The 15235-nt window shown below is 45.0% G+C and overlaps 1 protein-coding gene across 2 annotated transcripts in view; it reads left to right on the plus strand.

Moving 5' to 3' along the window:
* Positions 1-1113: 1113 nt before the first annotated feature.
* The window catches only part of CREB3L1 (cAMP responsive element binding protein 3 like 1), a 75890-nt gene continuing 61768 nt past the window's right edge, over positions 1114-15235 (plus strand). The window contains exon 1 of one of the 2 annotated variants that reach the window (XM_006117285.4): positions 1114-1682. In XM_006117285.4, the coding sequence (XP_006117347.1) occupies positions 1575-1682 (108 nt within the window). In that variant the 5' untranslated portion in view covers positions 1114-1574. The remainder of the gene's footprint in view (positions 1683-15235) is intronic. The other variant, XM_006117284.4, reaches the window with a different exon arrangement.

Below are 15235 nucleotides of genomic sequence, written 5' to 3' on the forward strand. Positions count from 1 at the left end.
TATCTTAGGATAAAATATTGGCAGATGTTTAACAGTGAACTTGCTTTGGCAGTCAGTAAATGTGGCCACCCCTGTTCTAAGGTAATGAAAGGAATACCTAGGGCAGGGCTACTCAACACGTGGCCCATGAGCTGCATGTGGCCCACGGTCCATTTGTTTGCAGCCCATGATGTGGTTTGGGTTTACGTGGTGCTCAACATGTGGCCTGCGGGTGGGAGCCAAAGCAAAAAAATAATCAATATAGTGGTTTTCCGTTGATATGCATTTTAGCATTTAAATTCCTGGACTGTCATTGCTCATTAAAAGTGCTGTCACATGGGTGGAAATCTGGTAAATATTGCGTTTTATTAATATCAGCAGAACCAACTTAAATGGGGCCTGTGTGTTGTGTAGTCTTGCCTTAATCTTTGTATTCATGCCCATCAGTGTGAAAGAAGCTATTTGTATATATATGTGCATGTATATGCAACCACACTTAAGTTGCGGCCCTTGGCATGTTCTGTGAGTATTATTGTGGCCCCCGGGGCTTCCAAAGTTGAGTAGCCCTGACCTAGGGTGTTGGAAATACACTACTGGCTCAGAAGAGTGCCACCTAGTGTATCATCCCCATAATAGTGGTAGGGAACCTTGTGCTGTAGCAATTGGTATCCCTCAGTAGGAGATGCTCTCTGGGAGTACAGAGCCCAGTGCCCTAATGTGGTGCTGCAGAAGTTGTCCTTGTCAGAGTCATTGGGATGTCCAGGAGAAGTTCTAGATTGTGCTGGGGACACACATTAGCACTGGGCCCTGCAAAGGCGGAGCAGTCAGCCGTGGCCTGGCTGCCACTCTTGCATGCAATGGTCTTTCACAGCTTTCTCCCTCTTACATCTCCCCACAATGGCTTCTGTCTGTGTTGTCCCCCAGGCTGTCTGGGGCCTGATAGCTGCTCAGATCCTCCACGAGCCCAGTTCCCTGCCCTGGCTCTGGGTAGGATGCGCCCACTGTCCCTAGCTCTGTGCTGTCAGTGTGAGAGCAAGGGAGGAGCAGGGCATTGCACCAGAGCTTCCTTAAGAGGCTGATCAAGGAGGGGAGTGCTGCCTCGCAGAACCTTTAATATTCATGAGCTAGGGGGCGTGATGTCCAGGCCGGCCAGGCGGCTGAGCCTGGGGATCCTCGGCGGAGTGTGAAAGTGACAGCTGGGCAGAGGGGAGTCCCGGCGGAGTGCACCGCCCCGCCTTCCTCCTGCACGGCTCCAGGAGGCAGCCCGGGCCCCTGCCCGCGCCCGGGGGGTTCGGATCTGCCCAGCCCCAGGCGTGGCACCTTTGCCCCCCTGTCCCGTCCTCAGCCGTCGGGGGACCCCCAGCAGCCCCCGCCTCTCCGGGGAGCCCCTGTGCCCCCGCGCCCTATGGATTGCCGCCGTCCCTTGGGAGGAGGAGCCATGTGCAGTCGGTGCCCGGGGCCCTGCCATCGGCTGCACCGGGCGGCGCGGGAGTAACTCCGAGCCTGGCGGGTCTGCGGAGGGAGCGAGGACGCCCCGGCTCCGGCCCGCCGCGCTGGCGGGAGGGCGGCTCTGCGCCGCACCTAACCCCGGCACCATGGACAGTATCCTGGAGCCCTTCCCCTCCGAGCGCCTCTTCCCCGGAGGCGGCTCCGGCTTCCTGGACCTGGGCGACCTGAACGAAGCGGATTTCCTCAGCAATGTGGTAAGGGCGCCGGCCGGCGGTGGGCGGGGGCTGCCTGGGCTCGTCCTGCTTGTCCTGGGCTCCCCGCCAAACGGCTCCTACTCGTGCCGGGAGCCTGGGCAGCGCAGCGCCCCTTTTCCTGCACCTGGCTGCAGTCCTGAGCGCCCCCTGGGCCTCAAAGCTCAGCCAGCTCAAGTCCTCTGGAGCTCCCCCCCCCCCCACACACACACAACTCCTGGCACCTCCTCTAGGGGATCGGTCGTCTCAGCCCCTCTAGTAAGATCCATGCCATTGTTTTTGAAACCGTGTCTAATAGGGATCCCGCAGCAGGTCCTGGGGTGTAATTCCGTGGCATAATTAACTCATCCCACTCTAACTGCACTGGAGAGTGGAGACCCTAAAGCTGTGGGGGCAGCCCTTCTGCTGCTATTTCCCTTGCTTACCTGCTTTTTGTAAAATGACCTGGGGGTGAAACATCTGTTGCTTGGCTAACACAGTAGCGATTTACTTTAGGGGGAGGACGAGTGAACTAGGACTAGATCTATTTAGTGTGTCAAAAGAGAGTATTTGTCTTTAAGAAGATTGTCCAGACTTTGTGTACTCATGTCATGTAACTCACATGTACAGTAGTTCCATAGGAGGTCGTTATCCCAGATGAGGAATTCAAACTTTGTTGTTTGTGAGCAAATGTAGCTTTGGATTATCTGGGGTTATCGTCCCAGTAAAAGATAAAACAGTGACACAGAATCTGGTTTGTTCTAAGTGTAACATGTTTTATTTACATGTACACCAGTCCTGGAACAGAGATGGTCACAAACAGCATGGAAGTAATACCTCCTTTCAGGCCTCTCCATGGCCTGTCTCAAGAATTGACTCCAGTTAGAGACAAAGGATATGTCAACATCATGGAGGGACTGCAGCACATGTACACATGCCTAAATTACCTTTGATCTAGCTAACTCAATCAATATCAGTGAATTCCAGCAGCAAGGGACCCTGATGATATATTGGAGTGACTAACCTGTACTGCAGCAAGTCTTCTATAAGTTATTTGAGCTAAATAGAGCACATCTAGCCTACTGTTTATGAGTGGAGACGGCATACCTCTAATTGCAGTGTAGACATACCCTTAGGTTGAGAGTAAATTCTTCTTCTGCTTACACAGCTCATTCTACCTAGAATCTTTGCATGCCAAAACTAACCCACGCACAGCAGGTCTTCTCAAGACAGAACATTTGTTCTCAACCTAAGACCTGGTCTGCATACATTTGAAAGTTTTACTTGTGTAATTATTTTAATTAGGAGTGGGATCTCTGCCGCCCCCTCAGTAATACTGGTAAAAGCCTTTGGATGGGATGAAGTTATTCTAATATAAAAGTCCCTTGCAGCAAATTAGCTTATTTTTATATAAGAATAATATAAATCATTATATGTATTTTTATGCCACTATATCTGGAGCCGCATTAGGGGAGTTGTATAACTTAACTATATCAAATAGACTATACCTACTGCCTCATCCAGTGATACCCACCATGACATGATATTTACAAATGTGTACTGACCATATGCATTGTGTTAATTTCCTGACTGATTAAATTCCATCTCTGTTCTGGCAGTGACTGTAAAACTGACCTGAGGAGTCATCCATTTTCATTATTTCTCAGTGACTCTAGATTTATTATGCTCAATTGACAAGTAAAAACTTTTTTTTCCATTTACACCACAGACTACCCTGGGGATCTGAGACTCTTTGTTCTTGTGCAGGATCAACAATAAAGATTCTGTAATCTTAGTGCAGATAACAAATCTGTTGATGATACCAAAGCCAGAATGTACTGGAATCTAATTCACCCTTTGTGTAGTGGATCTGCAGGGAAAACTGCCATAAAAAGGAGCAAAGATTAACTTTAGGAAATCCATCAAATCTTAATGGGACGGGATCTGTTGATTAAGAAGATCTCATTTTTACATAGTTGCTTTTCAGAGTATTGTACTTAACATCAAAGCACTAGGGTTGCATGGTAATCCTTAAAACTGTCAATGATTTTTCTTTGGAGGGAGAGATGAGGTTCAATATGGAGACTCTTCATGTAATGCTCAGCAAATGTAGTTCCCTCTAAAGAAGTTGAGTGAGCATTGAGTTCACTAAGAACCCTTTCCTGCAACAGTAACCTTCTTTAGTTAATCATCTTGTCACTTAAGCAGTAGTTTATAAAATCTAAGTCTGTTACAAGATGAAATAATTGGATCATAGGTCTAAGGTGCATCTTGGAATTAATAAATTAATGTGTTTGAAAAGGGATGTTTGAAAGAGAACAGTGTTATTTGTCAGAGGATGACTGATATCTAGTTTAAAAAGCATAAACATGGCTGGGTCTAATCAGTGCTTGGATGGGTACACACAAGGGAAAAGGTGTCCATGGAAAATGTTCCTTTTGTTCACTGAGATGAGCATATTACTAATGACAGAAAAATCAGATTCTCCTTTAGCTTTCTGGGTCACTCTACTGCTTTTGAACACGGAAGAGTTTGTTCAGTGTTTTCATTAGAAATGACTGATTAGTAATAAAGCTAATCCTTCATGTGATGTTTGCTTATTGAATTAACCTGTCTGAATTCTGCACTATCCACACCAGGCTTTGGCATTTGTCGTTATTCTTGTCAGAATGCACATATTCACTCCCTGATTTTATTAGAGTTATGGCTCAGGTAGCTCTATCTCTGTCTCTTTCTCAGCTTTCATTATCAAGCTTCTTAGCCTTATGATTCTGAAATTGCGCCTTCAGGCTCCAGCACCCTTTTTCTCACTTTTTGCTCTACAGTGAGGCCCAATGAGTTCAGACATCTGTTGAGACTTGTACCCTTCAGGAATCATGCACCCAGTAAGCATTTGTTTTTAAAACACTGCAGAACTGCAGCTATGCCAGAGCTAGCTGTTACCAGAAGTATCCCGAAAAAACTCCATCGCATCCAGGGAATGCGTTTGCTCTTCCCCTTTTTTTTGCAGAAGAGCAAACACGCTCTTTCAGAAGCCCCTGTATTCCTTGTTCCATGAGGAAGAAGGGGGCTTTCAAAAGATGGGGGAGGGTCTGAAAGTTGGCCCAATCTAGATGGGCCAAATTTTGGAAAAGCCTCTTCTGACAAAAGTATCGGAAAAAGATACGCAAAATACTGAGCGCATTTTGTGTATCTTTTTCCAATAGATCCTCGCAGTCTAGACATACCCTTTCAAACATAACCATAGTCTGTTCCTTGTGGGTGTGCAGAAGGCCAGTGCAAGGCCTATGTCCCATAAGCTCCTCTTTTATATCTTATTTTTATAATTTAATTAGTGAACATAAGAACGGCCGTACTGGGTCAGACCAAAGGTCCATCTAGCCCAGTAAGGGTGCCCCAGAGAGGGTGGACCAAAGACAATGATCAAGCCATTTGTCTCCTGCAATCCTTCTCCAGCCAACAGAGGCCAGGGACACCATTTCTATCCCCTGGCTAATAGCCTTTTATGGACCTAACCTCCATGAAATTATCTAGCTTCTCTTTAAACTCTGTTATAGTCCTAGCCTTCACAGCCTCCTCTGGCAAGGAGTTCCACAGGTTGACTATATGCTGTGTGAAGAAGAACTTTCTTTTATTAGTTTTAAACCTGCTACCCATTAACTTCATTTGGTGTCCTCTAGTCCTTCTATTATGGGAACTAATATATAATTTTTCTTTTTTCGCCCTCTCCACACCACTCATGATTTTATATACCTCAATTATATCCCCTCTCAGTCTCCTCTTTTCTAAACTGAAAAGTCCCCGTTGTTTCAATCTCTCTTCATATGGGACCCGTTCCAAACCCCTAATCATTTTAGTTGCCCTTTTCTGAACCCTTTCCAAGGCCAAAATATCTTTTTTGAGGTGAGGAGACCACACCTGTACACAGTATTCAAGATGTGGGCGTACCATAGTTTTATACAGGGGCAGTAAGATATTCTGTGTCTTATTTTCTATCCCTTTCTTAATAATTCCTAGCATCTTATTTGCCTTTTTGACTGCCGCAGCACACTGTGTGGAAGTTTTCAGAGAACTATCCACAATAACTCCAAGATCTCTTTCCTGATTTTTCATAGCCAAATTAGCCCCCATCATACTGTACGTATAGTTGGGGTTATTTTTCCCGATGTGCATTACTTTACACTTACCCACATTAAATTTCATTTGCCATTTTGTTGCCCAATCACTCAGTTTGGTGAGGTCTTTTTGGAGTCCCTCACAGTCTGCTTCTGTCCTGACTATCCTAAACAGTTTATCATCCACAAACTTTACCACCTCACTGCTTACCCCTTTCTCCTTGCTCTGCTCTTGGCCCAGGGGTGGGTTTTTCCCTGTATGAACCCCATTCTTTCCTTCCTTGCCCCCACAGCTGGAATTAAACGGTTAGCCATGAATTCTCATCAGATTCTATTTCTTTTGTTGGATTTCAGAGCTAACTCGTTACTAGCCAGGGGCCAGTGCATGACTTCAAATTTCATTGGGTTTTAGAGGGGAATGTTTTATGCCCAAACCCTGGGGCCAAAAGACTTCTGTGCCCCCACCAATTATTGGGGTGCCCCTCTCTTTATGTAGGCACCTGATATCAGATGTTATGAGAGGCCCACAACTGTCTCTGGGGCTGATACCAGGCATAGACACATTTGAAAGTATCATTTCCTAATCTTCAAGCTAATAAATGTAGTTAATTTGTATTATTCTTATAGTTACATGTCTTTAGTTTCTTGGTCTGTTTTGGTGTAATGGGCAGGTCAGTAAAATATATGATCTTTATCTTGTTTAGAATTTGGCTTGTCAGCAATAGCTCAGTGGCCCTTCTGGATAGGTAGTAGATATGGAGAGACTTTGGCTGAAGGAAAGCATTTTAATAACAGACATTCCCAGGTTTTCTTAATTTTTCTGATTTTTCATTTGGCTCGTTCACTTTGCTTCTTCAGCTCCTCTTCCTGGACACTCTCTTGTAGCTGATCTTGCATCCAGAGATGTCTAAGAAGCATCAGTGAAATAGGGCAGTTAACTCAGCACTAGCAGCCCTCAAAAGAACACACCATTACAGATCATGATATGATCAGAAATAAAAAGGAAAAATGTAAAAACACTTCATCTGCTCTTATTTTCTAAGCTTTTTATATGACCCCTATTACTGTAGTATCTGAGCATCTCGCAATTCTTTAATGTGTTTATTACACTAGATTTACCCAGCTTGGGTAAATCTAGGGTCCTTCAGGGCAGCGGGCTGGGGATGCAGGAGCTAGGGCAGGGTCTGGGGATGGGGGAGGGGGCTCAGGGCTGGAGGTGTGGGGGGTGAACGAGTCAGGGTTGGGGCGTGAGGGAGGGGCTTAAGGTGGCTGAGAGTGTGGGGGTTCAGGAGCCAGTGAGGGTTATATAGCCTGGGTGGCAGCTCCCCAGAGCCCCACAGTGGGAGCTACACAGCTTGGGTGGCAGCTCCTCAGGGCTGACTGGGGCAGCTGCCGTGCTGGCCAGGTGATGGCTCCAAAGGGCTGGCCACGGTGAGGGCCATGCTGGCCAGGGGTGGGTGGGAAGCTTACCTCTACACTTTCCCCTTACTGCCCCAATAGTGTTCTAGCTGCCCTGGTCCCCATCTTGGGCCCTTTGCTGCCCCCTGTGGTCATAACACAGTTTAACAGCCCCCTCTCTTTCCATGTTATGAAAACAGTTGCATTCCAGGCACATTCATTGTCCTGGCACAAACAAACCTTTACCTTGCTTTAAGTTAAGATAAAAGCAAGCTACATACCAAATTTGGTGGCCATAACTCTTGCTGTTTAGGAGGAGTTCTTGAGCATTAAGATAGAGAGACTTGCTCACTCACAGACAAACTCTCTCAAAGGGCACATCTACACAGCAGGGCTAGACTCGAAATAAGCTACACAACTCGAGCTACACTAATTGCGTTGCTTAAGTCAAAATAGCTTATTTTGACTTTTGGCACTGTCAACATAGCAGTTATTTCAAAATAGAGCACTCTTCCCCCATCTTCCCTTACTCCCATACAATGCAGGTTACAGGAGTCAGAGGGGAAACCTGTAATTTTGAAATTATTTTGAAATAACGGGCTTGCTCTGTAGATGCACACTATGTTATTTTAGAATAACTGACGTTATTCCAAAATAATGCTGCTGTGTAGACATAACCAAATATATAGTAAATTAAATACAACTCCAGCATAGGCGGAGCTACTGCAAGATTGGTGCATAAATAATCAGAAACATGTTTTGCCTGCTGCTGGTCTAGTTAATGCTTAATATTGCCCTGAGCACTGGGGATTGGATCATTAGATAACCTGTTGAAGTTCCTTCCAGCCCCATGATTCTATGATTCTTGTCCTCACAATACCTCTGTGATGTAGATGGAGTGAGTGACACAGAGAGGCTAACTTACTTGCCCATGGTCACTCAGGAAGTTTATGGCCATATAGGGAACTGCACCCCTATCTTGCAAGTTCTACACTTGTTACTCACAGACTAGGGCACCCCACTTTTACCTTTCCATGGGCTCAAGCAGTAACTAGTTACTTTAGGCATTCCCACCTTTTCCCAGTTCTTAGGGCTCCAGGTGAAAGGCGCCTATCTATTTCCTAAGGCTCAGAGCCACCCATACCAACTTCTAAGATATAATCTGAGTGATTCTGGGGACTTTTACCAGTGGAAGAGCCTTACACTGCAATGTTTTTAATTCTATTTATTAACAGTTACCAAAACAGAATGCACACACTAAGCATACAGTGCTCACGACTACCAATAAGGCAGATGAACTTTTCCTGGTGGCCAATGAGGATTAGATTATCTGGGGGCACTTCCAGTTTCTTCAGAGTGTGGGTGGCAAGGTGTTGAGATCAAATCCTCAGCTGTGTCCTGGAGTGAGTTTCCAAAGAACTTCCTTTGGACCCCAATTTATATACATAAACTTGAGCTATACCTTAACCAAACACTTTAAAGACTAACAAGATGGTTTATTAGGTGATGAGCTTTCGTGGGCCAGACCCATTTCCTCAGATCAAATAGTGGAAATAGTCCATCTGCTATGTACATTGGACAAACGTCTCAGACACTTCGCCAAAGAATCAATGCCTACAAAACAGATATTAGACAGGATCACAAAGAAAAAACAGTTTCTTGCCATTTCAACCAGAAAGGGCATTGTCTCAATGACTTAACTACCTGCATCCTGCTTCAAAGACATTTTAACACCAGACTTGAAAGAATTCTCTGAACTGTCATTCATGCTTAAATTTGACACTTTACACCTAGGTCTTAACAAGGATGCTAATTATCTTACCCATTACAAAAATAGCTTCCCTAATTATCACCTCTAATATCATTAGCTCACAGACATTTACCTTCCCCCCCCATACCCCTTCTGTTCTGAAATTTGATTTGTCTTTTTCATATGCGTTCATTTTTTTTATTGTATCCTTTGGTATGTATGGTCATGCCAATTTTCTTCCACTATTTGATCTTGTTAGTCTTTAAAGTGCTACATAGTCCTGTTTTTTGTTTCAGCTACACCAGAGTAACACGGCTACATTTCTATTTTCAAACACTTTAAGGTATTATAAAATAATTCTTTGACCCGCCCTAGTGTATAGATAAACATTTCTTTAACCAATCATACCCCACAGCCTTAGTTGATTTATATCTTTCAAAATTAGTTTTGTGACAGAAACAATCAAAGATCCAGACAGTAACCATACAGATAAACAATAGAGAAGTTGGGACCATGAAGGCAAAACAATAAAAAAGTATATATTTCACAATCGCAACTGTTGATAAGGGATTCCTTGCCATTCATAATACTATCAAACATCATTTTCTTTAAACATCTTCAGATCTGTTTCTTTACCTGATGATGATGGGTACTCTTAGGACAGGAGTAATTTCTTAAAAGCCCAATATTTCATTGTTTTAATGTAATTAAGGTGGAATGTGAGGATGTGATTTTCTGCCTTTTAACTGATGGTAGCTGTTGTCCTAATGTGGCTGCAGAAAAAGGCCTCAGAACTTACTAGCTAGCAATCTAACCACCAGACTGCCCTTCCCCTCTCCGACATAAGGTACCTCCTGAGCCTACAACATTGTCATTTTGTAACCTTAAATTGAAAATCAGTATTTGTTTTTTGGCAGTGGAGAGATATGACCTTTCATTGGAAGGTCTCATCATCTGTTGAGTGGTGGAGTGTTGTGTATATTTAACACACTTTAAAGGAAACTAAGAACTCTCTGTCAGGAACACTTGAGAAACATCATCCAGAAAACAGCATGTGTGTCAAGCTCAGTTGGCTAATCTCATCCCAGCCACCAACCTCATGTCCTGAGAAGATCCTACTAATCATGGTGGCATGACATAGTTATGGTACGTACCTGACTGCTGCTGTTCAGAGGCAGATACAAAGAGAGGGCCTTGGGCCATCTCTGCAGAGAGCTAGACCTCACAATGAGGAATAAAATAGACACAGAAATGGGCACATGAGTGAGGGGAAACAAGAAGGAATTTTGTGAAAATGTTTGCAAAGTAAATATATTAAGCAATGAGCAGAGGGTGGAAGCTTCCTGTTAGGTGTGTGCTGAGGTCACTGGTTATGCTGGCCAATCCAGAAGAGCACATCCACAGCAGTAATTGTGAGTCAGATACTGCAAGATAGTAGTTCTGCAGATGTTGGGGAAGATGTCTGAAATGCACTTTAGCCAGATCTTTCAGAAAATTGCTGTCTCCTTGGAGATATGCTCAGTAGCTAGTGCTGGTGGTGGTTTTGGTGGAGGTGGAGGGTCTTGCTGCAAGAGATCAGAGGAGAGCATCAGAATATGGAAAACTTCCCATACTGTAACTTCCCAGCTTGTTTTACCCCGACCTTTGAGGGCCCTGCTAGAAACATAGTTTCATTCACTGAGATTCAATAGAATTTATCTTCTGGGAAACATGTAAGCAATTCTTGCCCCTTCCTTTCTCCAGGAGATGAAAACCTGGTTGCTAAACAGTAAGATATGCCACTGTTGCTGGTCTGTCTTCACTACATGCACCACCTGCCTGACAGAGGAAAGTAAATCACATGCTTCAAATGCCTAGTTTCCTTTTTGATTCTCAGCTTCCATTGTTATAGCACTTGGGGTTTTCCCCCTCAGGCTCTGGCCTTGGTGCTGAATACACCTGAAGTCTTTGGTGCAACATCAGGTTGCTGTTTTGTTTTGGTTTTTGTGGGGGGAGAAGGGAACCTGGGAGAATATTATTTGGTGGGTAAGAAAATACCCAACCTGTATGCTTGCAGTAGCTGATAGGTTAGGGATACTTGATTATCACTGGAGAAATTTCAGTCTAATGATGCTCATGAGTAGGAGACAGTTTCAGGTTCTCAGGTGTGTTTGTTTATTTGTATTACCGGAGCACATGGGAGCCTTAGGTATGGACAAGGCTCCCATTGTGCTAGGTGCTGTGCAAACCCAGAGCAAAAATACAGAGGTGTTCATCAACAGCTTGATAGTGAATGAGAGAAGACAGGCAGGGTGGGGAGCTAACTATAAAGTGCCTTGAATACAATCAGCTTGTTTGAAGTAATAGAGAAAGGAGAGTTAGTGGAGAGACTAACTTGACGGTACTCTTAGAGACTGGAACAGAATCCATTTCTAGTAGACAATTAGTTTCAGTGAGTACAAAAATAAATAATGAATAGATCTCTCTCTCTTCAAGTGGAGTCCTGGGGAGAGTGACTTTACAATAACAGTCCATATTTGACTGAAAAGCTTCTCTTATGTTTTAGGTGATGTTTCTGAGAAAGGCATAACTCTGGACTCCACATGATCTCTTCCTATTTCCAGACCATCTCTTTGTATGTAGGAAATCCTTATAATATCAGTGGAGATGAGGGAATTTATTTCATCTAGGAAGCTGGGCTCAAAAGAATAGCATGACAGGTGTCCCCTCACATCCAGGTGGTGAGAATGTATCCTGGTATAAAGGTGATTGTAATTCTTCTCAAGTTTTCTTTATTTTGGTGCAACTTAGATTATTCCATTTATTAAAATCTGTGCATTCTGCCCACACTATTTGGATTTCAACAACTCACACCCACTAGATGACTCCTCTGTTGGAAAGTCCATATTGGAAGCAAGGTGGAACTAAAAAATCCCCCTGATTAGGCCCTTTGCTGTAGTTATGATGTAGAAGAACAGATAGCATAGGAGGAAAGCTCATACTATTTCCAACTTGAACTCAGTGCTAATAAGATAAGAAGAGTCATATTTAGTTATTCCTAGGATAGCAGATTTTCTAGGAAAATGATTTGTTTTAGACTTGTGAGATACAAGAGAGCTGGTGACTCTCAAAATCTCCTTTTTTATTCTTTCCTCTTTAGAAAGCTCAGATAAGGCCTTGTAAAATAGGATTGAATGGTTAGGTGCTTTCTTGAGTCAGTATGTCTCCCATTGCACAGACTGTATTTGTTCTCAGATCAGGAAAAGCTGGAGCAGGGAGTGGGAATCTTAGGGCAATGCCAGAACAGGAGGTGACTGCAGATAGTGCACTGAAAGGCAGGCTGTGTGTTTCAATCCAGTTGCTTTCCATATATCCACCATGCAATGTTTACCTCTATCTAGTTATTCCTGGCTGCTCTAAAAAACAAGCTTCCATTTCTCTCCTGCAGCAAGGAGAAAGAATTTGAAATGACCTTTCTTTCATTCATGTTGCTCATGAACCCACCTGACCATCCCCTTCTTCTTTTTTTTTCCATAGGCGTCTAATTTCCTTACCCTCTCCATTTTTCCTCCTTCCTCCATTTCTCACTTTTTCTCTTGTTAAATCTCTCATTATCTGTCTGCCTCCCTAACCCTCTCTGGGCTTTTTCTGGCACGGTCAGTGTCAAAGTGAAAAGATGCTTGAAGCAGGTCTTCTCTACACACCAGACAAGGTCACATGGAGGGTTTGAATGTGAGTGCCAAGACACACACTGTCCAGTAACTTCTCCCTATGTGCGTTCTCTCTCTCACACACACACATATTTGCTGGGCTGTGATGAATCCTATGTCCCTCTAAGTTGCATGAGTCACACTGTCTCAAACAGTGATGGCACTTGTATTAACTAAGCCTGACTTAAACTTGGTCTTTTTCCTAGAATAAATAGAAAATAACACCTTTAATTTGATGACCAGGCTCCTGTTCAACATAAGTGTTATCATTCGTTTTGGTGGCAGAGGCAGCACTATAGATGCATTTTGTATCAGTTATGAGGTATATTACATAAGCGGGAGATAGTACATTCTTTTTTGGTGCTCGTAGATAAGTTGTCAGGATTCCTTCTGCAGGGCGAGATTCCTTACAGTCATGCCTACTGGGATTCTAGCAGGATGAGCTCCCTTACTGCAGTTCCTACTAAAATTCTAACAGGATAGGTTTACTCACTTGGGGTATGTCTACACTACAGCACTAATTCGAACTAACTTGGTTCGAATTAGTTAATTCGAACTAAGCTAATTCGAACTAACGCGTCTAGAACTTAAAACTAGTTCAAATTAGCATTTTGCTAATTCGAACTAGCGCGTCCACATTAAGTGGACCCTGAACCAGGCTTGAGGATGGCCAGAAGCAGTGCCGGCAGGGCATCAGAGGAGGACTTAGAGCGTGGAGATGCTGTCTCAGGCTAGCCGAGGGCTGTGCTTAAAGGATCCCGACCCCAGAAGCCCGCAGAGCCAGCCCAGTCCTCCCCATCGGGGGCTCGTGCCCCATTCCTCCCTCACCTCCTTCCACTTACCCTTCCCTAGCCCCTTTTCTTGATGTACAAAATAAAGGACAATTGTGTTCAAAAATGGAATCTGTCTTTATTGAACAAAACTGTGGGAGACTGGGAATAGGAGGTGGGAGAGGGGAAGAGAGAGGGTGGGAAAGGGGAGGGCAACTACAATGATCAGGGGTTGGGAACAGGTCCCATATGAAGAGAGGCTAAAGAGACTGGGACTTTTCAGCTTAGAAAAGAGGAGATGGAGGGGGGACAGGATAGAGGTCTCTAAAAGCAGGAGTTGGGTGGAGAGGGTGCATACAGAAAAGTTCTTCATTAGTTCCCATAAAGAAGGACTAGAGGACACCAAAGGAAAGGAATGGGTAGCAGGCTTCAAACTAGTAACAGAAAGTTGTTCTTCACAAAGCAAAGAGTCAACCTGTGGAACTCCTTGCTGCAGGAGGCTGTGAAGGCTAGAACTAGAACAGAGTTGAAAGGGAAGTGAGATCAAGTCATGGAGGTTGGGTCCATTGAGTGCTATTAGCCAGGGGGTAGGAGTGGTGTCCCTGCCCAAGGTTTGTGGAAGGCTGGAGAGGGATGGCACGAGACAAATGGCTTGGTCACTGTCTTTGGTCCATCCCTTCCAGGGTCCCTAGGGTTGGCCGCTGTCGGCAGACAGGCTACTGGGCTAGATGGACCTTTGGTCTGACCCAGGACGGCCATTGTAAGCTCAGGGCTCAGGGTCGGGGGTCTCAGTGGACCACCTTGATTTTCATGCACTCCTGCTCCTGGGTGGCCAGGCTGGCAGCTCTCCTGCCCTAGATGGCCACCTTCCTGTGCCTAGTGCGGAGATCGTGGACGAGGTCCACGATGTCCGCACTAGCCCAGGCGGGTGCCTGCCTCTTGCGGTCCCGGGCAAGCTCCCGGGAGCCGCCAGCCTGGTCCCGGGAAGAGGGGGAGGGCTGGGGGGCATCGGGTGGCTGGCTCGATCCGTGCCAGGTGCAGGGTCTGCTGGCTGGGTGCTGGCAGGCTTGCACCTGGCACGGGCACCGTAGCCAGCCCGTGCCCCTTTAAGGGGTCCGGGGCCGGGAGGAGGGCATAGAGTTTCCCTGGTGTTGGCCAGAGTGGCCACCAGGGAAACCTGGGAAGCCTTAGCCTCCCACTAGTTCGAATTAAGGGTCTACACAGCCCTTAATTCGAACTAGCTAGTTCGAACTAGGCTTAGTCCTCGTAAAATGAGGTTTACCTAGTTCAAACTAGCGGAGCGCTAGTGTAGCGCCTATTAAAGTTAGTTCAAACTAACGTCCGTTAGTTCAAACTAACTCTGTAGTGTAGACATACCCTTGGTGCCTACTGGAATTCATTTGTAGCAGGGTAAGCTTCCTCACTGCAATGCCACTGGAATGCAGGCAGAGTGAGCTTCCTACCTATGTCAACTTGTCCCCACTAGCCAATATGCAGAGTCTAGATTTCTGCATATGATCCTTCTCCTGGCTTTCTATGGTTACTTATACCCCCTCTCCTGGTGGAGCTCTTTCTGGGCAGGGAGAATATATACATAAGATTGCATGGCGCGTTTGAGTGCACATATTACGAAACATGAAAAAGTCTGCTCTGAGTCATAAGCCAAGCTGAATTTAGAAGAGATCAATTTTTGTGGGTGCATTTCATTGTTAGTTAAGTTTTGCATGTCAAAATGGCTTAAGGTAGAACCTAGGTGTTAATGACAGCCAAAAGAGAGAGGGAGAGAGGATGGGCAAGTGAACTAACAGCTGCCCCAGGGAAGAGACTGAAAGGCAGGCAGTTTAATTGAGGGGAA

The sequence above is a fragment of the Pelodiscus sinensis genome, chromosome 4 (genome assembly GCF_049634645.1).
Source record: "Pelodiscus sinensis isolate JC-2024 chromosome 4, ASM4963464v1, whole genome shotgun sequence".
Taxonomy (NCBI): domain Eukaryota; kingdom Metazoa; phylum Chordata; order Testudines; family Trionychidae; genus Pelodiscus; species Pelodiscus sinensis.